This window comes from Accipiter gentilis, chromosome 4, assembly GCF_929443795.1.
Source record: "Accipiter gentilis chromosome 4, bAccGen1.1, whole genome shotgun sequence".
In the NCBI taxonomy this organism is placed as follows: domain Eukaryota; kingdom Metazoa; phylum Chordata; class Aves; order Accipitriformes; family Accipitridae; genus Astur; species Astur gentilis.
The window spans coordinates 27,728,674-27,754,780 of record NC_064883.1 but is presented as its reverse complement, the minus strand read 5'-3'; the positions used below and the strand labels follow the sequence as shown (position 1 = coordinate 27,754,780).

The window sequence follows — 26,107 nt, the reverse complement described above, 5'->3', positions numbered from 1 at the left end:
ACGTAAATCTCTTTCCAAGTGGTCCTCCTCAGACACAGGCTGTGACAAGCTGAGGGTGCGGAGTGCTACATAACTCAGTACGATTGCTATATCCTAGTTATCATTTGGGGGGAAAAAAAAGGACTTACAGTACCTTTCTTCAACTCACTTACCAAAAACTGAGACTGGAAAGCCTCGGTGATCATACACATCTTCTCCAAAAACTCTGGAGAGGAACCAGCTTCTAGAAATTCTTTCTTTTCAGCTGCAGCCTTGCAAAACCTCCTTGTCTTCAAAATCTTATAGCTGTAGTTGAACGAGCTGTGCTGTCAGCTGCCTGGTTTTAGACACACTGCTGCTGCAGGCTAGAAAATAAATGTGGGGTCAGTACCTGAGGCATGACTGCAGAGAGGGAGCTATAAGAGGAGAGGAAGAAGCCTGTATCTATGAGAAGTGACCCACATAAAGAGCCCCCGGCCCCTGCCTGCTTTTCTCCCCCCCACCTTGCCCCTGCCTCGCGCAGTGCGGGATGCCACGTTGTGCGGGAAAGATGAGCTGAAAAGCAGTGCAGGACGAAGACAGTAACACACCACCAGACACTGGAAAGTAGTCAGCACCTCCAGGAACAGGCAAGGCTGAAAGTAGCAGTGGGCACAGAGAAGATGCTACCAGCTTGATGAAGGTAAGAAGCACTGTAAGAAAAAAAAAAAAGGAAAGTGGACAAATTAGATGAATAAATTTTGTGGTGAAAACAGCTGGGTGAGCATCTCTGGAGACTGAGAAAAACCAGAAACAGAATGGAGAGATCATCATCATCTGTCCGTGCTTATAATGATGACAGATATGACAGCCTGCCCAAGCCAAGCATTGCCGTCCTGCTGCGGCACTTTCTCTTCCCAGAACAAAGCTCCTCGGCAGTCACTTTGAGCCCAACAAAAAAATTGACATCTTTTACTGCTGCTTCCTGTGTTTTTATTTTCTGTTCACTATTTCTGTTTTGGTTTTGTATTTTCCTTTCTCCCCATCTTGGTGATGATCAGTAAAGAGCATTACCTGCAACACTGCATTGCCTGTGAGTGGGCACAAGAAAAGGCTTCCTCGCCTTCCAGCCTCTTTCCTGAGCTGGATCCTCTCAGTCTCCTTAGCAGCATTTGTCCCTCATCAGATGTCATGTAAGAAATACCTGTGTTTAATAGTTGGGCCAAAAATTTTTCATTGTGGTGCTTCTCTAGCCCAAAGGGTCTGTATTTAGCCATGTTCTTTAGTTTTGTGCTCGTTTCTTCTGTTAAATCCTAATCTATACAATTTCAGTGTAGAGTCACAGTCTCTCTCTCCCCCCCTTTACTCCAATAAACTGCCAATGCAGATATTCCTATCACACCATAGGGAATATCCCATCAGTTACCAATTATATATCAATAGCAGGTATAAGACCTATGACAGGAATTGTATTATCACCTAATCTCTATATACCTTCTCTGTATTTTGCAGAACATTGTATGAGAAGCCATGTAAAATGCCTTGTCCCTATGGAGGGAAGAGTGGGAAAGAATAACTGGCACATAAGTACTCACTTGAGAAGCTGACCAAATATGATTTTGTCCTGGTTTCGGTGGTTAAACCACAACAGTTTTGAAGTTAAAAAAATGAGTTACTGACATTTCTCTGGATGGTGGTTTCCACTCCTGAGTAAAGCTCGGCACTGTCCCTGACTAACATTCATCCTCAGCCTTCAGCCTCAGGCTGCGTGGGACAGGGAGGGTAACCCCACATGGCAAGCACCAGGCTGCCAGAGGGCTGGCAAACTGCCATTGCAACTCCTGGCCACAAAAAGGACTTTAGAAGGGATCCTGGGAATTGCAGACCAGGAACTTTGCCTGCTAATGGCAGTAGAGTCTAAAAAAATAAAGCCAGTGTAGACAGGGATAAACATAGTCTGTTGGGAACAAGGCAGCACGGTTTCTGCAGGGAGAAACCCTGCCTCACCAACACACCACAGTTCTCAGAGTGCGTCAGTAAAGACGGAGAGTGAGTCTGGCAGACACAGTACCGTCCAATTTTGAAAAATCTTTTGATGAGGTTCCACACCAAAGGTTGTCAGAGAAACTAACTTGCCACAGGGTGGGAGGACTCTTACAGATAGAAAATTTGAGGCAGGACATGAAGCAAAAGATAAGGCTTAATAGTCACTTTTCAGGGTGGAGAACAGGCATCAGCAAGGTCTCCCTGCTGTGGGACTGATGGTGGGACTGGCTTTACTCAACACTTTCAGTGAGTACCTGGAGGGGAACGTACAGTGTAGTCCTCAAGTTTGTATGTGACACTAAGTTCTTTCAGGCAAGTAACTCTAGAAGGGCTTCATAAAATGGAGTGAGTGGGCAATGGGTCCATAAGCAGATACTAGAAGGGTTAGGCAGTGATGAGCTTCTAAGATCCAAATCCAACAGCTGGGGATGCTGGGGGAGTACAGAGAGGACGGGCTGCAGGATGTGACCAGGCTCACCTGCTCTCTGTAGGTAGCACTGCCTCCTGCCACTGCTGGAGACAGACTCGGGGCTGGATGGACCATTGGTCTGGTCTTAAGTTCTTGAATGTGCTTCTGCACACCGTCCCAAGACACTTCCTAGTTTCAGTGCACACTCTGATGGGGCGAATTCCCGGCTTGGCACTAAGCTTGGGATGTAAAAACCCATGGAGTCCAATTACTTCAGTCCCCAAAGCCAGTACAGTACTGCCTGCCTCCATCCGTGTCTTCCCTAGTAGCTGACCTGCTGGCAGGCTGACCTGCTAGGCACGCTAAATATAAAACCCGTCAAGGACCACAGGACAGTTAAAGACAGAAGGAAACAGACTGTAGATGCGCTTTCACACACGTGCAGTCTCTCAGTTCCTCCTTCTCCATTAGCAGCCCTTGAAGAGGAAAGGTCTGTGCAAAAACGACAGACGCTTGACCCGAAATCCCTGCTTCCACCACCTCACCTCTCCTTGGATTTCTCTGGGGTTTGGAGAGCAGCCTTTCAAGGGCCAGGATCACTCAGCTTTCCATCCTTCCTCTTCAGTCTGCTAGTGCAGGCACGTCCATCCGTGTGCTGCAGGAAGGCCTGTCCCTTTTAAAGGCAGGGTCTGCTGATGCTCATTCCAGCCTCTCCTCTACCCACTGCCTCGGAGCAGGCGACTGGTAGAACTCGGTGGCTTGGTCCGCCAGCTCCACGGCCACGCTTTTGGTAGCCAAAAATGGCCTGATTCAGTTCCAGAGCACGGTCTGCCCTCGACTGTGACAGGGCTATCTTAACCCGTGCGGAAGGTCATCGTCAGAAATCCCACACAGGAAAAGAAGCTGAGCCCCTGGAGCCGGCGAGGCAGACGCCCTCCGCCTGCCGCCAAGGCTCTGCCTTGCAGCACCCACCGCCCGGCACAGCGTCAAGGGCTGGGGAGGGCGGATTGAAACAAGAAAGTGTGATTTAGCAGCTTGTGTATTCTGTCAGCCTCCGTGGTTTCTGCAGCGATAGGTAAAGGGTGAAATCTCCATCTCTGCCACCGCCTCCTGCTTCCCCATTTGTTTGGGCTGTATCCTGAAGCCTGTCCTGCATCACGACCCCTTTCCCGATGCCCAGACCCCTTTCCCGATGCACACCTCCAAGGGTCCCGAGCTCACTTTACTGAGGGAGGAATGGCAAGCCCAGCCTGAAGAGAGACCTCTGCTACCACTTAGAGGAGCTGCATCCCAGCTCCCCCTCCCCCAGCCCCTTCAACACCACCCACACAGCAATCCATCAGCATCACCCATGGAGCATCTGGGGGCAACATGTAATTAGGAATGATGCTGCCTGCCATTTATAGACATACTACTGCAAAGAAAAGCTGGTGAAAGTAATACCCACCGACATACCTTACAGCGTGCATCGAACATTGATGGGGAAAAGTAAAGGAAAGGTGGAGGAAAGATACAGAGGGAAGAGAGAAGGGTGAAGACAGTAGTGTACTCCCCACAGCTTTAGAACAAAGCAGTCATTAAAATACATGCTCAGAGTGATCACGATGTAGTTTATTTGAAGCAATAAATGAATTCTGTAAAATAAGAACACCCTGTCTTGCTGGATAAGTAGAGCTGCATTTGCTCCATGATCCTTTCACTAGGATACAACCCAGCACAAATGGTGCAGGCACCCACATGTTACATTGCCTATGCGCAGGACGTCATGGGCCCTGTGGTGTTTTCCTCTCCTCTTGAGGTCTTTCACTGCAAGAGATCTTTTTTGAGATTTTCCTCACAGCCGATAACTGTCTGGCTCATCTCAAGCATGCCTGCCCCTCAGTTTGATAATGTTTCTTTTCAATCATTTCCTATTTTTAATCTCCACCTTAATTTTTTAAACGGATTTTAAAAAATCGGTTGTGCTTGTCATGACACTGTAAGCATTTAATATGCAGGCCTGCGTGTTCTCTTTCAAGGCATACATCAGCCTATTGTCACAGCAAAAAACAGCTGTTTGTGAGATCCTGTAACAATTCTGCCAAGACTCAGTAACTAGCCTTGGAAAAAGCAAAGTTAAACAAAAGGAGTGGGAACTATGACAAGCAGTGTGTAGAGTGGTAATTTAGAAGGGCAGGAGGAGATGTGAAGATTAATTAGCCAAATAAACAAAAACACAGGACACATTATTTAAGTGCATCACAACCTGGAATCAAGTAACCAGGAGTACCTGAGATCTGGAAAAGCACTGGAAGGAACTAAAAGAGAAATTCTTGCATCTCTCCCACAGATAAAGTCATGTAGGAGATACGTGCATCAGTGAATTTGAGTTAAAGCAAATGAAAGAAGTAAAAAGACAGAGTGACAAGATGAAGGAAATCCAGAAGTGACTGAACCACTGTTTCGTTCAGTAGGAGAAAGGGAAAGAAGCAAATGAATGAGCTGCCTGCTCAGAGCATAACAATACAGCAACAGAAGACAGCGAAGACCTCAGTGCTGTGGTTTTGGGGCTATGGAAAATGCTCTTCTAATGAGGAGTTTTTCAATCACATTATGAAGCCCGATCAAATCCCTCCATCGCTTTGTTCATTCACTTGGTTTGCTAATCTGCAGCAGTAGAACTGATGGCAGTTAAACAGGATGGAATTTATATCAGGCTTAGAAATTGTACTTGCTGCCTATGGTTTCCCTGCAGAATGGCTTCAAATTACACCACACTTGTGTGAAGTTGCAGAGTTTTGTCATCTAACCATTCCACCAGTCCAGAGCACATCACGGGAGCTGCACCGCTGTCATCTGACTGCCATATGCCCCGGCCCGGGAACCTTCCTTCAGTGCAGTCACCCTCAAATCAACAAAAGATTTTGCCTGGCTGAGGGTTTTCAGGACCTGCTCCCCAGACAAGTAGGATGGCCTGTCTGCAGCACTAGTTAACTAACATCCATCTTTTATGTATTCTTCATGTGTCTATCACCCCAGGATTCCAACACACTAGCACCACATTTCATTCATCTGCAACAGATGAACATTCATCTGAAGTTTTATTAGCATACTAGTGAATTTTCCTAAATTACCTTTTCGTTTTGTGGATTTTTTCAGTTCCTTCAACAGCTATTGCTAAAGGTTTTCACACTATGATCCTGACAGGTGACTATGCTGTGTATAAAGGGATTTCTAGCTCTGGTCCTTTGCACTACTCAGGTTGAGGGGAAGGGAGAGGTATGTATATCCCTCCTTCAAGATTCAAATAATTTTCATTAAGATTACAGAAAATTACTTGTGGTGTCAGAAGAGCAGCAAAAAATCCAGGTTTCAGATTGCTTTTGTAGTCCTGTGCCCTTCCTTCAGGTGCGCAATGATGTAGCTCTGTCTATTTTCACACAGAAGGAATCCAGCTGAGAGCACGTTTTATTATAACTCCAGATGATGAAAACCTCATTTTTCTCAGGTGGTCAGAGAACAAGTCCCAGTAAACTGGCATTCTTTTCTCTCTCATCTGAATTCTGCAGAGGAACTCAAATTGTTTATAAAGCCATTTTAAAAAAAAAAAAAAAAGGGAGGACGGTCCTGGACTTTTTCACCTTTTCAATTACTCTTCAATCTCTTAAGAACAGTCATTTAGGTCAGAGTAGTTAAACTGCTATAAAACAGCTGCTAAAGCATTCTTATATTGTAGATTAAACAGCAATTTTGCCAAACGTTCCCATGGCACGACTATATTAGCATAAACACAAAATGATGCAACTGCCTGGCCCCAAAGCAGGAGGCAGAGACAAACCCCATGACCAAACTCAGAGATGGCTACAGCAAGGAGGTATTACTCATGAAAGGAGATAGAAAAATTGAAGCCTCCTTACATATTCATTTCCCAAAGCAGGTAATAGCTGCAACACTAGTATGTTACTGATTCTTCTATCTTCCTTCCTACCTAATGCCCTGTGCGGCTGGGGATTCAGTCTCCAACACAGAGTATGAGCCATTCCCTGAAAGTGCTAGAAAGATTTTCCTACCATTGCCTCACTTGAAGCACTGGTGGGGAAGAAAAAAAGAAAATCATTTTATCACTTCTGCCTTGTTTCCAGCAAGAAGCAGAGCTGTTCTGAGCACAAAGGAGTACAGGTGATACAGATCCAGTGTCTGATTCTCACTGCAATGGAAATCAGGTGGGTGCTGCTGACCTTAATGGAAATTAGTACCATAAAGTTGGCATCAGTGAGCAGAGGACTTGTCAATGGCCCACTCTCCTTCAGTCACTAAAGATGCTTTAGAGAGGCAAGTCTTGTAAAAGCAAAGACAGAAATTGTTATGTTTTGGTTGACCATGCTTGCAAGTGTGTACATATGTGTATGCAGGGAGGGGGTTACATAAAAATCAGAGCAGACTACAAAGGGGAGCTGTTTTTTCCAAATTTTATATGTTGCTTGAGTCATAAAAAATTAACTTCACCCAACTCAGTAAACTCCCTTCCCTCTTTGTTCATATTCACTCTAGTATAGCCATCATTTTTGATCCTCTACTGATTTCCATTGTTGGGGCTTATTTTCTGTGACTTGAGAACCTGAAATTATGCTATATATCTTTGTAGCTCATTGAACTAACCAGCATTTATTTTAATTTAGTAAGGAAACATTTGGCTGGGTGTGACCAAATAAATACTGTGTCTAAACCAACACAGATATACTTTGTACAAGGCTATAAACCTGTCTCAGAGCTCTAATGATATTGCAAGTCAATGAAGCTTCAGTGTTCTCATTAACATGATTCCATCAGACCTCTATATTGTGTATTATTAACTTTTAGTAATAGATTGTAATATAATTTATAGCACTGTGGGGCAACAAAGGCTGAATCTTGGTAGTAACCCAACCTTTTAGGTTGATAATGGCTTTAACACTGACCTAATATTGAAAGGTGAACATGTATAGAGGCCATCAGACCTAATTATAAATAGGACAACAGGGATTAAACACATCACTAGTCTGTATCAGCGAAGACAAAACTTTCCTTGAGAGCAAAGGGCACAGATCTTGTCACAAGATTACAAAGAGTTTTGTTGCTGAGTTTGACACAAAAAATAATCAAGAACTTTGTTTTAAAGAAAGACGTTAACACACTTCCCACCCTCCCAAAATTTAATTTTTGTTATAAAAGGAACAAAATATAGACAGCTAAAGTTAATCTGGGTACCTATTATTTAACTCAATTTGAAGGTAGGAACTAGTAGGAACAAGCATATTTTTATGAAGAAAAAGCAAGCCTTCAAAATCTCTGTGGAAATCTGTTAAGATGATGACATTAGTACCCTCACATCGTTCCTCTCCATAGCTTGCTGATGCATGATAGTGAACACAACTGGTTTCTGCTACAGATCATGGTCCTCAGCACTTTGCTGAGCACTCAGCAAACCTCACAATCGGTCCTCTGGGTAGGAGGGTACACAACCAACTACAAAACGTGTTTAACTCAAGTAAGAGTAACTTCTTATGAAAGGCAGCACAATACCATTTCCTGGTTTAAAAAGCATTCTCATCACCAAAGTATGCTTTAGTATTGCTTATATGTATTTTCTAATTCAATCTTTTGTGCAGTATCTAGAAATACAGTACAGCGGTAATAACGTAATTAGTATTTTCACTAGCTAAATTATAGAGGTAACTACAGAATACAGCATAGTAGCATCAATATTAACAGTTAAGTATTATACAAAAATGACACAAATAGTTTTAGTATAGTCATGAGAGACACTGTAATTTTCTCTTTCTCCAAGATCCCTTCAAATTGTGTCAGATGAGGAAACTCACAAAATCCACTGGAGTTCAATTCAAATTCTAAAAATCAGCATCTTGAAGATTTCTTAAGTGAATTTTTGTAGGTTCTTGAACAATATTCCTTTCTGAATATGGTATTAGTTATAAAGAACTTAAGTTCTGCTGCATCGACCTCTCATATGAATTTAATTTTCCCAGCACTCTGCAAGTTAACAAAGGAGTATAACAGATACTTCACAGCTGAAGATGATGATACATAGGGATTTGTAGTAATTATCCAAGACCATAAAAGCAATCCTATGTCAGTACAAGAAGTGGAACCACTGGCTTTGCAATCTAGCACTACTCCCTATCTTTTTTCTGCCCTGGTCACATAGTGACATCCAGAAGTCTAACAACGAAGACACTGGACACTAAGCAGCCATTAAGGAAGATACTGAGGCAAGCATGCTTTCACGGATTCTTCACCTGAAGGGAGGATAGTCAGCCACCCCTACATGCCCCAAAATCGGCGAACTCCAATTTACACCAGAAGCTGAAGGCTATCCCATGGCATCCTCCATGCCCAAAACTCCCTCTTGGCCAAGCTAATTCACAACCCCTTTAGAACTCACCAAGAACACTGAGGATCTACCCACACTCCATCTGCTTTCTAATTACAGTAACTTTATGCTTTACTTCACAAAATGAGATTCATTTCTTCCTTCACCAGTTCCATTCAGCTCCTTCAACAGTTTGTTCATTTGTTTGTTAAGATGCAGATCTCCAGCAGATTGATCACTTCAGATGAGACAAAGCAATCCCCTGGTAAATCCCTCTGGAAATGCAGAACATATTATATGCACAAGAGTTGAACTCCTTGAATTTCCCCTTTTCATATGCTCTTGGTTTCCAGTCATTCAGATAAAGAATGGAGCTTTTGTAGGCCAGTTAATCCATCCACTGAATGAAATATGGTAAAGTTTTACACATCCACATGTTCTTTCAAGGCCCTGGTTTACATCTGTAGATGTAATAATAGCTGTAGTAATGTAGACAAAAATCATGGCTCGGGCCCCCAGAGAAGATCTTTAAAGACTTGGGTTGAAAAGTCCCAATGCTGCACTCAAAGGAACTGGCAAAATGATTTAAGGGCTGTCTCCGCTTACATTTAGTTCTGCCAAAGCACTGGCTTAATTTTCTTTGTGTGTCTTAATAAGCCACCTCTGTGAGAGGGACTCTTACTTGAAATGCTTGTATGTCCTAAGCTCAGAAGTAGGCACTGTGGAGTGGTAAGCTGAGACAAACATCCAAGGTGGTGTCAGGCTTAAGCTGCAAAATGAGCCTGTTCTTCATCTTCTCTAGGATCAGTCACAAGCTACCATGAAAACAGCATTTACACAATTAATTAAAATGCAAATCTACATTTTATTCTATGTAATCGAGGCAAATGATAAACTCTTGAAGCCTGCCAGAGTAGCAATTACAAACATTAATATAGCTTTAGATGATGACTTAAGCCAAATAAGAGGATGGAATAGAAATGCTGTACATCGGAACTCGTGAAACACTACAGGAAAAGAGCAACTCTTACCCTAGTAATGTAAGCCTAAAATACAAATTAGTGATAATTCTGGCTAGGATCTGCACTGTGCAGACACATACCTCCTGAGAAACCTCCAGCCAGAAGCTATAAGTACAATGCAGGGAAGCAGCCTGCCAGCAAAGAAGAGCTGAGGGGGTCTCAAAGTATGCGGGAGGGGACTTTGTGCTGCCACAGCCTAATGGGATGTGGCATCGTCCAGGAGAGTCCTGCAACAAAAGGCCAAACAGCCACTGGCTTAGGACAGAACTGCCTAGCTGGTGTAAAGATGTATTTTTGCTAGGTCTGATTTAGATTGTGCTCTGCACAATCAGATCGCTTTGAAGGTTTGCCTTGTGCAATCATTTCCTTTGTCAGGAATCAGAAAAAGACTGTGAAAAGACTGTGAGCAAATTGTTTAGGCATTGAAATTTAACCCTGTGGAATCCTTACAGTGTAGCACAGTGTGACACAGCAGGAGCACATTTGTCAGGGGACTGAAGCCTCTTTGCTCTCTCCATACAAAACATATACATTAGCATTGTGTGGTGTGGGTGTGCTCCCAAGCACATGATGCAGCTATGGGTACACAGCTCCATGCCTACCCTGCTCCCATCTGCACTGCAACTGCATTCAGCCCTCTGCACCATTTCTGTTCTGCTAGGGAAAATAAAGGTTTCAGATCCTTCAAGACTGTCTGGAAGCCTTTCCATTACATATTCTTTTAGAGATTGTACAAGATTTTATTTTTAAATATCCATAATGCACGTGAGAAAATTATTGAGTATTACAACAATCTTTTTAATAGACCTAATGTTTTTCCACTAGTGTCCTAGCATTAATAATGTCAGAATATAAACACCAAAAACGAAAAGGCATTTGGTAGAAACTAGTCAGTTCCAAGACTTTTCACTCTGATGTGGGCTAACCCAGCTGGTGTGGCTTCTATACCGGTATTCATGACACCAACGGTATCCATCTCAGTTAGGCTGTCTATCCCCTGCTCCTTCTGAAGAGCAGAGTCTGAGAGCACCAAATACCTCACAGCGGGAGCACAGCCCTCTGTAGAATTAAACCTTAACACAAGATAGCCCATCCATGTTTTTGTAAACTGTTGAAAAATATGCTGACAAGAATAAAAGAAAATAGTCATTTGGAATTTGGCAGAGAAAAGCCACTCTAAATCATTTCCAACTGCAATAAGTCTTTGCTCCTGTTTTACGAGTAATAGAAGAGACTATTCCTGTTTTATAAACTCATTCAGTTAATATGTTTAAGAAAGTAGACAAGTTTCTCTCCTGCGGGGGTTTTCAAAAATTGTCTTTCCTTGTGGCTGCCAGTATTTCAACATCCCATTCCAGAAACACTGTTTATTACTCTTTAGGAAAAACAACAACAACAACAACAACAAACCACAAAAAACTGCTGCATAGTAAAACAAAAATGGTTAGAACAACAAAAAATGGTAAAAGACAGTTACATATTAGGGAATATTAAAGGGTTGTATGCTGCTACAGTATACCAGAGCATTAAGCAGAATGTAAAATTCTTTTCACTCTACATAAGAAGGCAAAAATATTTCAAGGATGTTCTACAGACACACAAGAGCTCATACCTCCAATAACCTCCACATCAATGTGATCTGCAACTTCAAGACTAAGTTCCAAGTGTGCTTCAGTTCAATTCTGCAGCAATTTCACCTCTTGAAGAATAAGTACTGAGCAGCCTTGGTCCCATCACTCCAATCAGTGGGACTCCAGTGTCCTCAGGTTTCCTCTGAATGTGCTCAGAACTTTCCTAACAGTGTTCCTGCAGCCAAGTAATTCTCCTCTCTTCTGAGCCACACAAATTTGCTGCTGACTCAAATGGAGCCAAACCTCCCAGCGTCCTTCCCTTTGTGCCCATGGAACTTCTAAGTTCACTCTGTCCTTTCCAAGAGGAACAACAATGCATACACCAAACAGTGTATTGCTCCTTCCCTCCACAGTGAATCCTGCCTTAATTAGGAAGACTTTTGCAGAAGATGTGTTATCTACCATGCCAGGACCACCACACTATCATATCATGCAGAATTCAGCCCTTTTATCATCATCAGATCTGATTATTTCTTTATTTAACAGCTACTAACATGTTTGGAGATGCAAAATCACATTACATTACTTTCTGAAAGGTAGCAGTAGGAGATATCTCAGTGCAGAATGGATTCCATAATTAGAAAAAAGCACAGGGGCCAGCTTTTTCCCCTTCATCGAGCTTGGGAAGCTCTAAACAATATGCAAAAGCAAAAGGGGAAAATGGCTACAGTACTGAGAATGGTAAAATTTGAATGAGATAATAACAAACCTTTCTTGTGGAAGGAAAAGGAAATGACTGATTCTAAAAAAGCTTCTGTGATAAATCATCACCCCTGCGTGAAATTCCATTCATATATGCTACAATATCTGGTAGTAATGTTAGAGAAAAAACAAAAAGGACAAAAACTTATCAAACAAGTTTATAAAGAACAAAATATAGCTTGCTGGAATTGCTGAGCTCTTTCAGTAGTTCAAACAGTAGAAGGAGATTTCAGAATCAAACAAGAGTTTCAACAGCTGTATTCGTATTATAGTCATAAAGGCATAAATGTGAAATACAGCTCTAATAAAAAAAATGAAGTTTATAAAACTGGCTGGTAATTTTCCAACCTTTCCAGAAGTATCTCAGAATATCCAGGGGAATAATACCTGAAAGAGAAACATTTTGTTTGTGCATTAGACTACAAGGCATGTTCTGTGCTAAGTAATGAAACACTATTCATATTTCTATTGATCAGGAAAAAATCCTAGCATTAAACACTGGTCAAGGAATTCTACAGTTATTCCTCTACAATGTTTTAAGAGCCTGCTTTTCATCTTATGTTATCATTTATACTTAAAAGTCAAGTTTTCAAAAATATGTTTAGCTTCTTTTAGGGCACGTAAGTAAGTGGCTAGTTTTTAGATAAGTTCAGCAGTCATAAGCATTGTCTTTACTGAGAAATGTAGATGTTAACTTCTTTTGAAATTATGGCCTTTAATAAAAAAGCATGAGTTTACACAGAACCATAGGCTGCCAGACAACAATAGTCTACAGCTGTTCATCAAACATAAGCACACACCCCAAAGCTAATGTGAAGTCTACATCAATGTGAGACACATTGATTCTGGAACAAAAAAAATTATCACAATGACCTTCTGTCTCCAATGCCAACTCAAGGACGGAGATTATCCAATAGGGTTTCATTAGAGTAGGACTCTATGGTGCCATTATTGTCCTGCTGTCATTCAGTTGGTTTTCCACAATGGACCAACTACATGCTTCCAATATGCAAGCATCACCAAAGCTGCATTTAGTTCTTGTTTTCCAGGTCAAGAGTATCTAAAATTTATTACTGTGTTATTCTAAAAACATACATCTCAGTATATTTCTGGTTTTGCAGGCATGTAAATTGTCATCTCTGAGCCCTGTAAGCTTTAACTATAGAGAGGAACATACTTGCATGTAATGCATGCCTAAAATGCATTCAAGTAGAAATCCCCAACGTTTTCACACCAAAGAAAGATCCATTTACCTTGTTGATTTTCATTTTCTGGATGATTTCTGCATAATGTAACCCTTTTTAAAACTCATATTAGTTCTCTCATTGTAAAGCTAACTTTTCAATGCATTATTATATTCAGTCTGCAAACAGCCTAAAATAACAGGTCTCCAGGACAAACCCAGAGCTGGAGTCTATTATAGCAGCTGTGCCTCAGGCAGCACAACCAACATCAGGCAGTAGCACAAAGAGGCAAGCAGGAGATGCTCGAAGGGGCCCTTTTCTTTATTACATCCCAGTCTACATGAGTAACCTTGTTTCATTGGGGGGGGGGGGGGGGGGGATAGCTGTAACAAAGAAACAATAATTATATCCAGAAAAGCATAAGCAAATGTCCTCTTTCCCTCTGAAGTATCAGCTGCAGAATGAAGTTTCTTTATGATTTTGCTTTTACCCATTTGCCAGCCACTGGCTTTTCCTTGTGGAGACATACAGGGCTTCATTTTGTGTGACTTGGTTTGTAGCTACTATTAGCTGAAGAACTCTGTTGCTATAATTAAAATTGATGATGCAAATTTTCAGAGCCTGTAGAGGGAGCGCATGAGTGCAACATCCTTTTGATGTGTTGATGGAGTGAAGGACTGGTAAATGGATATCTAGAATCTAGGAGGGCATTTCTCTCATTATTACAATTTAGGATGGTGACATTTTGACTGTAAGCTATTTAATAGTGTTTCTGTATTCATTAAGGGCAAAGTTCAACTTGGTGCAGACAGCTGGTGTATGGTCCTTTTATATAACACTTAAGCCTCATGATGAGGCTGGGGGAGGAAGGGCAGCTGTGGGCAGAGCAACTGTGCAAGAGAGCCTCTGGACCCTCTGTACATCAGAGGAACTTTCAAAGGAGCTTCTGAACACACTAGTTCAGACAGGCTCTTAGGGAAGTCAAGGATGCAACCAAAGATTCACCAATACATGTATTTTGGAGCCTGAGTAATCCATAAATAAGTTACCAAGATGAACTAAACTTCCAACAGACATTCATTAATATGAGAGTGGTTGTGCTGAAGCTTCAGAGTCTGTCTGGGTAGTGCAGGACTGACTTTTCTTCCCAGCTTCCTGCAAAAGCCTGATTATTTGGGCTTTGTTTACAAAGAAATTTGATTCCAAAAACAATCAGAAAAGAGAAGGTGGTCAAAAGTACGTGTCTAGCAGTTGTGTTACCACTGGGGCAGTTAACCAAATGTTATGCTGTTTTACTAAAAAACAAAATTCATGTATAAGTTAAATTAATATTTTAAATTCTTGCTTTGCATTGTTCCTGTGAAAAACATCTAACAATGTTCTAAGGATGAATTTTTTAAATTTAATTTTCCCTACCTTACTATTTCCTCTGGATAGCAATTGTTAATAGTGTTGATATATTCCTGAAGAAGTGACCCACGTTCTGCTTTTATTTCTTGAACCTTTTTAAGTCCACCAGTTGTTACAAAGAGACGACGTGCTTTACTGTCATGTGGTAACACCTACACACAGAAAAGTACATTAAAAAAATATTCTTTTAAAGGAATCTCTATGCTACTAGGTTCAAATATTGCTTATCTGTTTTTAATTCAGAGGACAGATAAAATGGAACATCAGAGGTACAACATCTGTAATGACTACTGTATTTTAACACCCAGTTGCACAGGAAAAAATCATAAACCAGCCCTTTATGGTTATAACATAATTTAAATTGTGCTTTAATACATAACATATATAAAAATAATGAATTGAATATTTATCTTTACATAAATAATATTTCTTGAATTATTCCTATGGAGACAATAAGATTGTGGAGATTAAATAGATAATAAAAACAGAACACTAACATGGAATAACAGCAGCATCTGTTCCACTTAAACCAAGTTATTCAGGTCTTTTATGTCAATTCCCACAGTTTAATTGTAGAGCGGAATTTTATATCATTATAATGATCTAGTATAGATTAGTGCATGAAAACAATACTGAGAATTGTTGCAAGTGAACAATGCAGCCTTGAAGCATTACATGCTACTATTAAATTCCTAGATATTAAAATCTTACAACACACTGTGTAGCCATGGAAGCCTTTTACACACACACACACAAAAAGCAAAAATGTGAAGTTTCTGCAGCCAAAGGGGATGAGAAGCAGAAATGATCAGACAATACATTCTGTGCTCCCTGAGTGATGCCAATATGCAGCTCTGTCCAGAGGACAGGAGGGAGGGAGGGCGGTGGGGGCTGGGCCAGGCGAGGGAGAATGACAGCATGTAGTCCATAGGCCCAAGGGCTGCAATAATATTAAAAAAAAAAAAAAAAAAGGGGGGGGGGTTCAGACATAATGCAAGACATCAGCTGCATCTACAACAAAACCAGATAGTTTCAAAACCAACTCTGAGAGTTACATACTGTGGGGGCAAAAGCATTTTGTAAGCCTTCACACTGGTCACACAAATCAAGCCATAAATTTGACTGTATCTCAGTGTAAAATGAGAGCCTTGAAGGAGGAAGGGACTCCCTAAAAGGATGAAGGAAAAGAAAGATGAGATTTCTGCCATGCATATAGGCAAACAGCCTTCATTTCTCTTGTCCCTCTATGCTGTACAAAATCAATAGACAGGTAAAGAAAAAACAGGGGGGCATAGAGACTTCTCCCTCTTATATGCTCCATAGAAGTGTCAGGAACAACTATGAACATTTCATTGTGGGAACTGAAAAGACGGCTGTTTCCACCTATCTCCCACAACAAGAACTGCCAAGGAGGAACTAGCAAGGAGACAGGATATGGCCCTTTCCCTGCCTTCCTCCTCCACACTGTGACTCCCAGGCTGGATAAGACAGCAGAAAGCTCTCTTGGAAGAGGCCCTAAAGACAGACGGCACCTCTGAGACACAGTCCCTTCCCCCAGTCCAAACTGAGACAGCACAGAATTGCACAGACCCTGAAGATGATAATGCTAAAATGACACAGTCCAGCACCAAGAACGGATAGCATCCCGCTCTGAAGCACAGCTCAGAAATAAGGCTTTTACTGTGCTATAAATAAGCCCACAGAAGTAATACACCACAGCTCTAAGAATAGGAAATTCCCAAGCTATGATACAGGAGAGAAAAATGCTTTTACTACAGAGAACTTAATTTTAAATGTATACTTCAGAAGAGCAAATGCCAGACAAGTATAGTTTGTTTGTAGAAGAAGAAAAACCAAAAAAAAACATCAGCTGATACGAAGGATACAAAACCACTTCAACAGCAAACAACAAATTTCAAATCTATACACTGGGTAACCAGTTACTATGCACTTAGCTCATTAATAGCTCCAGTCAGCACACAGAAGCAAAAGGCACTGGATTCTGTGCAAATCTCCAATCTTTGTATTGTCTTCGCAAGAAGACAGGGACAAACCTAAGTGTGGCAATGTAATCAGGAATCTGCAATGCAAACAATAGTGCTTCCAGATCTGTGATAATCAGAACTGAATATCAAGCACGTTTTACTTGGCCATTTCCAGAAAGAACACCTCACCAAGAGAGCCTGGTACCCCCTGCTAACAGATTACACAGCAGAGTATTGCACTAAAGATAGTCTATAGCTGAGCAGGATTCCCAACAGCTGGTGAACATTGCACACACTGGAAATCTCCTGATTAGTTAGCAATTACTTAAATAATTTGAAATATTTTTATTAATTTGTATCACTTTTTACATGCTGCACTCAAATCAACAATGTAATTAATAACAAACAGTTTCAAATTTTGAGAGGCAAGAGAAAATATTTGGGATTTTTACACTTACTTAATTGAGACTGAAAATTAATGAGGATAAAAGTGGTGAAGGCTTTATACTCTAGATTATTGTAAAATACCTGACTTAAGTCACTCCTGTACAGACAGCTTGTACTTTATCTAAAACAGATGTGGTTAGGATTTATGTGATACATTGGCTCAGTGAAAATATTTGCACGTGAGTTAATATTCCACTCAATCTCAAGAGGCAAGGAAGAAAAAAAACACCTTGCTTATAAGCAACTGTTTTCCCAGTCTTAGGATGAATTATGGCAGGTTCCAGATGAAACAGTATCCAGCTTTATCGGACAAAAGAACAGGATGCTCCAAACTGCTTCTGCAGGGAATGCTTGAGGATTCTGAGAAAACAACTGGGACCTTTAGAGAGATTTCATCTTTGGAAAGATAGCTTCCTTGCTAAATGGAAAACAATTAACATCACTTATCAAGCAGAGCCTTTTCTTACCTTACTAAACTGCCCAACAATGTGTTTCATAATATTGGGAGGGGCATCATGCAGCAATGGTTCAAGTGCTGGAAGATACGTGCATTTCTGAAGGATGTTCTTTAAGGCTTTTTTAGTCTATTGAAATGCAAAATAAAATTTCTCTAGTAAGACATCAATGAAAACAGCAAGAATTCATGTCATATCACTGAAGTCTGATCAAAAAAGCAAATTGATCAGAATTCTCAAAGAGCATTTTCTGAACAAAAACTATGATATCTATCAGGTCACTTAATGAAGAATCAATTTTCTACTTAAATTTATTAAACCTCAGAACCTACAGTGCATCATATTCTTATTATATTATCTACTGTCAAAGTAATGGCAATTTTCTTTTGACTACAATGGAAGCAGGAGTAGACCCTTTAAGTAAATTGAAGTACTGTAATATAATAAGAAAGCTAAGTCAAAACACATTTTAAAAGATTGTATTTTAGAAGTGGCTTACTAGGAGAGTCTGCTGGTCTGGGATAGCAAAGTGCACTACCATCCAGGCAGAGGGGGAAAGAGAGAGTGTAACAGTTGTACATCAGTGCTTAGTTTCTGAAAACAGACTTAATGTTGACTGCTACAAGCAGTAATGACCTTCTTGGGTAGGATTATAGCTACAGCTAATTTGGCCTTGATATTTTGGTACCACTGAAAATGACTACACAAAAGTTATTTTACAGATCTGGAATGTTATACTTCAGTGGAATGTACATAGTGGAAGCATAGTACAACATGGGAGACCATATCCTGTCATACTATACTCTTCAGCTGGTTCACTTACTGTTGCTCAAAAATACACTTTACCAAACTACAACTCCACTAGCTCCCACACAAGAAAGGCCTTAAACATGAACAGTTGCATGTTTTCAAGAGCAGAGCTTTGAGTATTTGTTACAGTTTTATTATAATAATAAAAATGTAAGCAAATCTACTACAAGGACAAGCTTACACTTTAAAAAAAATAGATTATTAGAAATTAGTCACTCACAAGAAATTACAGCATTTAGGGATGTATGCAACTCTGTTCTAAACTGGGAAGAAAATGAGGGACTAGACTGCTGTGGCTGTACTATATGATTTGGTATGCACCATATGCACACCTGTTAAGACCAGCCCATCCTAATAAATGACACACAGCCTTCAGACACCCTACACCCAGGAAATCTGTGACTTGATGAACATCAATAAAAGCACATACCATTTAGTAGGTTTTAAGCACTTATACCTGTTGATTACAATAAATATCTCATACTGCAGATACTACAAATATACTTGCTTTCATTTGAAGATCTTCTGAACTGCGTGTGTCCATATACATAGCAAGCAGTGTGGGTAGTACATTTGCTACTGCAACAGCTCGTGCATGCTCAGGAGTATGTCTTCCAACCTGTCCCAAGGCCCAAGCAGCTGCTGCCTTAATATGATCTTCATGTTCTTCTATCAAGCAGGCACACAGTGGTGGTATTCCCTGTAGCATTAATCAAAAGCACAACCTTTATAAACCTATACCAGGGAAGGACAACTTGAAACTGATACAGATTGTTAGAAAATGTTTCTCTGTTTACACTCTTCTTCTAAAATAAGCTATAAGAGAACACATGCTAGTGGTGTCATATTTTTACAACTTCATGACTAGCAAGGATTTTTAATAAACCTTATAAATCTGATTAAAGAAAGAAACAGATTCAATGTTCTAAGTCAGAAGGCAGTTTGAGCTAACACACACATTTAAGGGATAAAAGGAATACATGACAATTCGGGCTCTACTAACAGTAAAGGCTTCAGTTTTGTCAGACTGAAAAGGAAAGAATTTGAGTGTTTATGAATCTATCAAAGCAGTTTAAGACCAGAAGGGCTCAATCATTGAGTCTTTTTTTAATCCACAGGACTAAATTTCAACTTACTAACCTCTTCTTGAGTCCAATAGTTCATGTTTGACTCACCCAATAACTTCCAGAAATATTTCAACTCTTGATTTGAAGACATCAAGAGACAGAGAATACCTCACTCACATCCAGCTGTTACTGAAGTTGTTCTGGTTCAGGGTCACAGTCTTTAATCCTTTCTCCACAGGATTATGGAGCTACTTAGTAGCTGGTATTTTATGCCAGGATACTTCAATAGGAATAATTTCATGCTACTTTAGGTAAGGCAAGGCTACTAAACCTCTAACTAGAAAACCTTTTTCTCCATCCCATGGATCATTTTTTAGTCTTTTCTGTACACTCTTCAGATTTTTTTTCAAGATCCTTTTCAAATACAGACAACAGAACTATACACACTATATACAGAATATACTATATACAGTATATACTATAGAATCATAGAATCATTTACTAGATGCACTATATAACAGAACTATATAGATTAACTTCTCTTTTCCAATAATGCTTCATCTTCCACTCTTTAATACTGCAAAGGACTGAATTTTTTTGTTTTGTTTTTGTTTTTTTTTTTTTGCCACTGCACTGCAGCAGAAGGCCACAATGACGTATTTGTCCAGTATGATCCAAAAAATCATTTTTCAAAATTCATCCTTTCCAGGATACAGTACTGCAGAATGGAGCTATCACTTTCCATCATTACATCATAACATCATAGATGTGTAACTGCATGTCGTTATGCCACAGTGCATTTCTTTCAAATGGTTCCAGTTTACCAAGCCCTGTCCTCAGCACAGTACCACTCCACAAGCTTAGTTTCCCCTGAAGCAATTTTTTTTTTTTTTTTTTTAAACAGGGTTTGGGTTTATTTGGGTTTCTTTTGTGGAACATTCATTAAAATATTTAATTTAATGAGAGTTTACACAGATCCCTACAACATCTCTCACTGCACTCCCACTCAGTTATGGTAGTAACCATTATTACTCTTCAAAAATTTATCCTTAGGTGCTTCCTCATGAACTTAATCCTGGATTCATCCTACTTAATGTCAAGCACTCAAGAGCAGGAGCATATTTGCTTGAGGCATCCCTGAAAGTGGAGAGACAGAGACACATCCAGAGAAGGGCAAGGAAAGGGTCTCCAGAGAGGGCAAGGAAAAATTGTCTATTTCTTTAGTTTTCAAATGCAGAAGAGCAAGTTTTTGATCACTGCTACCTTCCCTGCATACTCATTGATGATATATTGTAGCGATTTCCATTTTTTAACTTACATTCCTACTAGAAGACATTTCTGTTCCTCTGTTTTTATTGTTTTGTTGTTTCCACTCATACAGTATATTTTAAATGACAGACATAGTGTGAAAATGGGCCAACAATGCTCAGTGAAATTACATCCTTCCTCCTCTCATTAGTTAATATTCTGATGTGGATAATGTTATGTCAGGAACTAATTTCACCTATTGTGAATATTGAACATTCTGTCCCTTCTATATCATTGTCCAGCAGAATTTATTTAAACCTGAAAATGTGTTGCTTATCTCATTTGAAATGTCACTTGCACAACTGAATCAAACCGTACTACTAAGGTCTTTTCAAGTCTGAATATTTCTGTTGCCAGACTACTTTAGAGGTACTAGCAGAGTCATGCTAGTGCAATGAAGAACGTGCCATTAAACATTCTTGTTTCAAAAAGGGGTTTGATGTAGCCACAAATATTCATTCTAAGAGGAAACAGACCATAGACATTCACTGACTTATTTTCTGTAACCATGCAATTGCAACACAGAAGAATCATGTGCTGTAATACAAATGGATACTCACAAACTAATCCAGGACATTTTATAAAAGGTTTAACTTCACAAAGACACACTTTGATCAGGTTACCACATAATTTCAGCCATAGCAAGCAGCAATATTTGGAGAAAGTGCATTCGTCAACAGCAAGTATATAATTCTGTCACAAAAAATTTTCTCTGCCTATGTTACTTTGTATCTCTTTCTCAGAATACCACTGAAGAATTACAGGAAGACGACAAAGTAATAGCTAACCTTGGAGACAATCACTGCCATTGACAGGTTCTCCGAATGAGCTGCTACATAACCAAGCATCATGATGCCAGGCAGTCTGACAGTCCCTCTGCAGCTGCCAATACAATCAATCACAGCAGCGACTCCACCTGCATTTACTATAAGCTGTGAAAGCTAAAAAGATAAATGGAAGAGATTAGATACTGTGAGGTATCAACAGGCATAAAGCACTACATTAGAAAAGTCTTTAAATGTATTGCTCCTGATTTACAAAATAAAGCTGGAATAAGAGTGATGTGTCATACAGACTGTTGGGCGCTAAGTGCAGCATGAAGTTCTCAGGAATGAAGCTGGTTTGCTACTCTGTTTTTGACTTTACTGCAAGGAAATCAGGACTCTGAATTCTTGATGCTGTATAGCATGGAATGACATACTCTCAACTCCATTAGTATACACCAAAGAAACATGTAAATGACAGCCTAATACATTAATGCCCTTGAAGATGCACCTACTGAGCCAGATACTCTTTCATACTAGTGCCCATTCATTCCCAGGCCAACATCATATATTCTGTGCAGGGACAGAGGGAAAGGCCCACTTCTTCTCTTACCTGCATTCTAGATAACCTCTGCAGCATAAGCGCCTTGTTGGATTCCCCCCCCAGAGGCATGAAGCCAAAGACAACTGTCATGGATGTGCAAAACCGACTTGGACTACACCATTCTGCCACGTTAGGGTGCTGCAAGGGAGGTGTCCAGGGAACACGCTTGATGGGTGATGGAGTTTGCCCCAGAATGCCAAATTATATAGCCTTCCTTTCAAGTGATAATCAAGCTATGCAACATGTTTCTTTCCAAAAGGTATCAATTCTTACATCACTTGAGGGACAACAATAAAGCATGTATGATATCAACAATGCATAGAAATTAAAATAATTTCATATTATGATTATTTGATTCTATCTTGTTAGGTATATCCCATTTTTCCCAAAGATTCCAAAGCAAATGAAACATGTTCTTAAAAGTCAAAATTAAATGAACAAAACTGAGGCATGTGGATTTCCCATCCAGTTGATTTGTACAAACATGAAATCCACCTTTGCCTTAGAGCCTTTAAAAGGGGATTGTTTCATTCATGAAACAGCTAGGTAGAATTTAAAGTTGTTACTTAGGAGAAACTGTTCACATGATTGTGAAATGCAGCCAGTGACGACCAAGCCTACACCTGGGCACAGCCATCTGCACTTTGGACGCACAGAGCTCCTGCACAGACACGCTCCCCAGTGCTGTGGCCCTCAGGCCCCACTGCAAGTCCCCCAGATCCCAACCTTCACATGAATTTTACTGCGTATGCAGATAGAGAGCCGAGATCCAAAAGCCACAATGCTCACATGACTAACACAGCCATCTCCTCTAGAAATATCACTTGCCAATCTGTCTCTGCTGCAACATGTGTTGCTTGAATAGAGTTGCTCAGAGATGGACAGAGATCACTGTCACTCTGAAGTCAAACGTGGATTGTGACTTCCCACTGGGAGCTACCAAGATAATTCCTACAGCTCCTTTGGAGAGCTGCTAGAACAGCCAATTCTCCTTGCATGGAGGATCCTGTGCTGGCAGCTCTTCTGACTTTACCTGCAGTCTTGTGAGTTTGGCCTCTGGCTTCCGACTCTAGTGCCCCCCTTTGATAATGATAATTTCTTCACTTTTTTGAGAAAGTGAAGTTGCACTGTTCATGAGGTGCAGAGAGAGAGCAGGAAATGTGACAAGACTGCAAACTTTAATCACCAGCAGCTTAAAGACTAGCAGGCTGAAGAAACAGCACAATATACATGTTTAAACACTTCTCAATTGTTAATCTAGTATCACGATTTTGAAATGGCTGTGCTCAGCATTAGTGCGTTCCACAAATACATTGCTTGTATTTCATTCCAGAGTCATATTTAGAGCCTTTTAATTATGTCTATGGTCTGACACATTAACATAGTTATAATTATTTGGTTTTCCTATTTGTTTTGTATTGCCTCGGCCAAACATCCCCACATTCCTATATCAATTATTGGCAAAAACACTGCAAATGCTGAGACTAAAATTACAAACTCAAGCTAATAGAAGAAGCTACCATCAGTTTAATAATAAATAAGAGAATTTTGACCTTCACTGTCATTGGAAAAATAATTAAAATGTGATCCCAGCACCCCAGAAGATTTTCTAAAAAGACACTCACCATCTATTATTATTATTATAGGGTGATCTTGTCATTTATTAGCTAGTATCATGACTTCCGTGATGCTTTTTTCATGGTATTTTTAATACATAGGACTGACAATACTGTCAGCCTAAAACTCCCTCTCTGTGCAGATATCTTATGGAATGAAGTAGCTAGGTATACATTATATGATTCCCAGTTTCCAAACCCAATTCATATTCAATACACATCTCATAATATCAGCAAGCATTTCCATATTTTTCCAATGAACATGCCAAACAGCTATTTGCTGTCCCTTTCAAAAAGCAAATGACAGAATAATCCTGTATTTTATTTAAAGTGTAAAATCTAATGATATGACCTTGTATTTGCATTTTCAAGGTTTTTACCTCAGGCGTATGCTTTGCTATCTCTCTAATTAAAGTTGCACCATTTTTCTTGACATATTCATCAGAGTCCTTCAGGCATGTGAGCACAACTGGGAAAATTTCTGCTTCAACCACCAACTCTGCAAGATCCACTGAATGCTTTGCTATTTGGCTTAGAGCTGACAGCACCTGACGCTAGTAAATAAAAATTGTTATAAAATCAATAGTATGCAAACATCCCATAACACACACTCCTCTTGCACACAAAAATCTATTGCATCAAGGAAAACAAAGCAGGATAGGGAAAACAATTACAGCTATTTTACAATTCACTGGGTCAATTCATGCACGAATATAATGGCACAGAACATTCGCTGGTTCCTGAATAAAAGTTTCTCCTTTGTTTTATCCCATTCAAGCTTGCTATGTATTAAAAAAGAAAATATATATATACCATTTAAAACTGTAATTTAAAATGTAGTGAAAAATATAGAAAGTATCTTTATTTGCATAAGTTTGGCCTGTTAGACCTTATATTAAATCATTTTTATCTATTTGTTTGAATTGGCATTTTTGTGTTGTCTTCTGTTTCTGATAGAGTAAGACAGAAAAACTGTATTAAGAAACAATTTTTTGTCAGTTAAACCCTAGTGATTAAACCTTTGACAACAGCCACTCACATCAGATAGTACATTCTAAAATACAATAATACATTTAATATTAACTGGTTTATAATATAACCTTAAGTATGCAAAACCTTTTTTGTAACTGAATTGTGCAAATTTTATCTATTAAAAATATCTGTTGCATTCTTCATATACTAAATAATTCTAAAAAAACCTCATACTATCCACTTTAAAGATTAGTTTAGCTGTTTCTCACAGAGCAGCAGTTTTTATCTAGTAGCTAAATCTGTGAATGTGTTCAGAACTCTTTGTCACTAACTATGTTGTTACATTTTGTTAACACACCAAACAAGAGCTTCCTAAATAAATACGCACATCAGTGTCTTTGATTCAATATAAAGTAATGACTGGTATAATGGAGATTTAAAGAAAATAATTTTTAAAGGTACCTTCAGTTTAGCATCAGGGTTCAGGATCATCTGAGCTAAGTGAGCGATAGCTCCTGCATCCACTACTGTCTGTGCTAACTCTGGAGAATGCTTTGAAATATCACTGAGAGTTGAAGCAGCAATCCTTTTCAAAGCAATTTCTGGCTCCTGGATACAGAGCACTAAAAGAGGAACAGCGCCTGCATCCACCACAGCTTGTGACAGTTCTGTAGGTCCAAGGAAAGTAATTAAGTGAGTATGGGTGACTGACCCTTGTGCAAGCCATTTTTCACCCTGACAGATACAGCAAAGGAAAAAGGGGAGGGTGTAGTTCACTGTCTCGACATCTGCATTTCAAATCAGCCCTCCTGGTTTCATAAACCGTGTGGACCAATCCACAACTGAAAAGAATGCAGGTCAATAGATGGACCCCCATTTACATGCACACATTTGAGGTAGATTAGGCTGAAATGGTTTGTTATTCTGTTTTCTTTTTCTTTTTTTAAAGTAAGCAGATGTCAGCTGTTTAAACCCTGGCTATTCTACACTGATCAATAGGAAAGCATTTTATGCATGGCTAACAACAACACAGAAAGCCAAAGTACCAAAATTTTACCAACCACCTAATTAGAGAGCATTTTACCCTCTTTAAATGATAAGCAGATATTAGCATAGATCAAATGCCAAAAACAGAAATACAAAAAACATACATAAAAGATTTATCTCACATAAAAGACTGGAAAAATGGAACTTGCTGATCAAAACTAGGCTTTGCTACCATACATGGGACAAGACAGAATTTATACTTTAATGACATGAAAATGTTATCATACACAATTAGACAAATGAGAAATATCATCAGTGGGATATTGTGTGTCTGAGATCAGTACAATATCCTTAACTAACTGCACTTAAATAAAAAATAAA

General features: G+C 39.8%; 1 protein-coding gene across 4 annotated transcripts in view; it reads right to left on the bottom strand.

Annotated features, from left to right (window-relative positions):
- Window positions 1–7,934: 7,934 nt before the first annotated feature.
- Window positions 7,935–26,107, bottom strand: part of SPAG6 (sperm associated antigen 6) — a 38,582-nt gene continuing 20,409 nt past the window's right edge. For 2 of the 4 annotated variants that reach the window (XM_049798211.1, XM_049798212.1), the window contains 7 exons: window positions 25,202–25,407; window positions 24,148–24,321; window positions 21,572–21,724; window positions 18,917–19,108; window positions 17,611–17,727; window positions 14,718–14,863; window positions 11,844–12,504 (listed from right to left, as the gene is read on the bottom strand). In XM_049798211.1, the coding sequence (XP_049654168.1) occupies window positions 12,438–12,504; window positions 14,718–14,863; window positions 17,611–17,727; window positions 18,917–19,108; window positions 21,572–21,724; window positions 24,148–24,321; window positions 25,202–25,407 (1,055 nt within the window). In that variant the 3' untranslated portion in view covers window positions 11,844–12,437. Of the gene's footprint in view, window positions 9,578–11,843; window positions 12,505–14,717; window positions 14,864–17,393; window positions 17,504–17,610; window positions 17,728–18,916; window positions 19,109–21,571; window positions 21,725–24,147; window positions 24,322–25,201; window positions 25,408–26,107 lie in introns of those variants that run through there. The other 2 variants (XR_007505794.1, XM_049798213.1) reach the window with 2 other exon arrangements.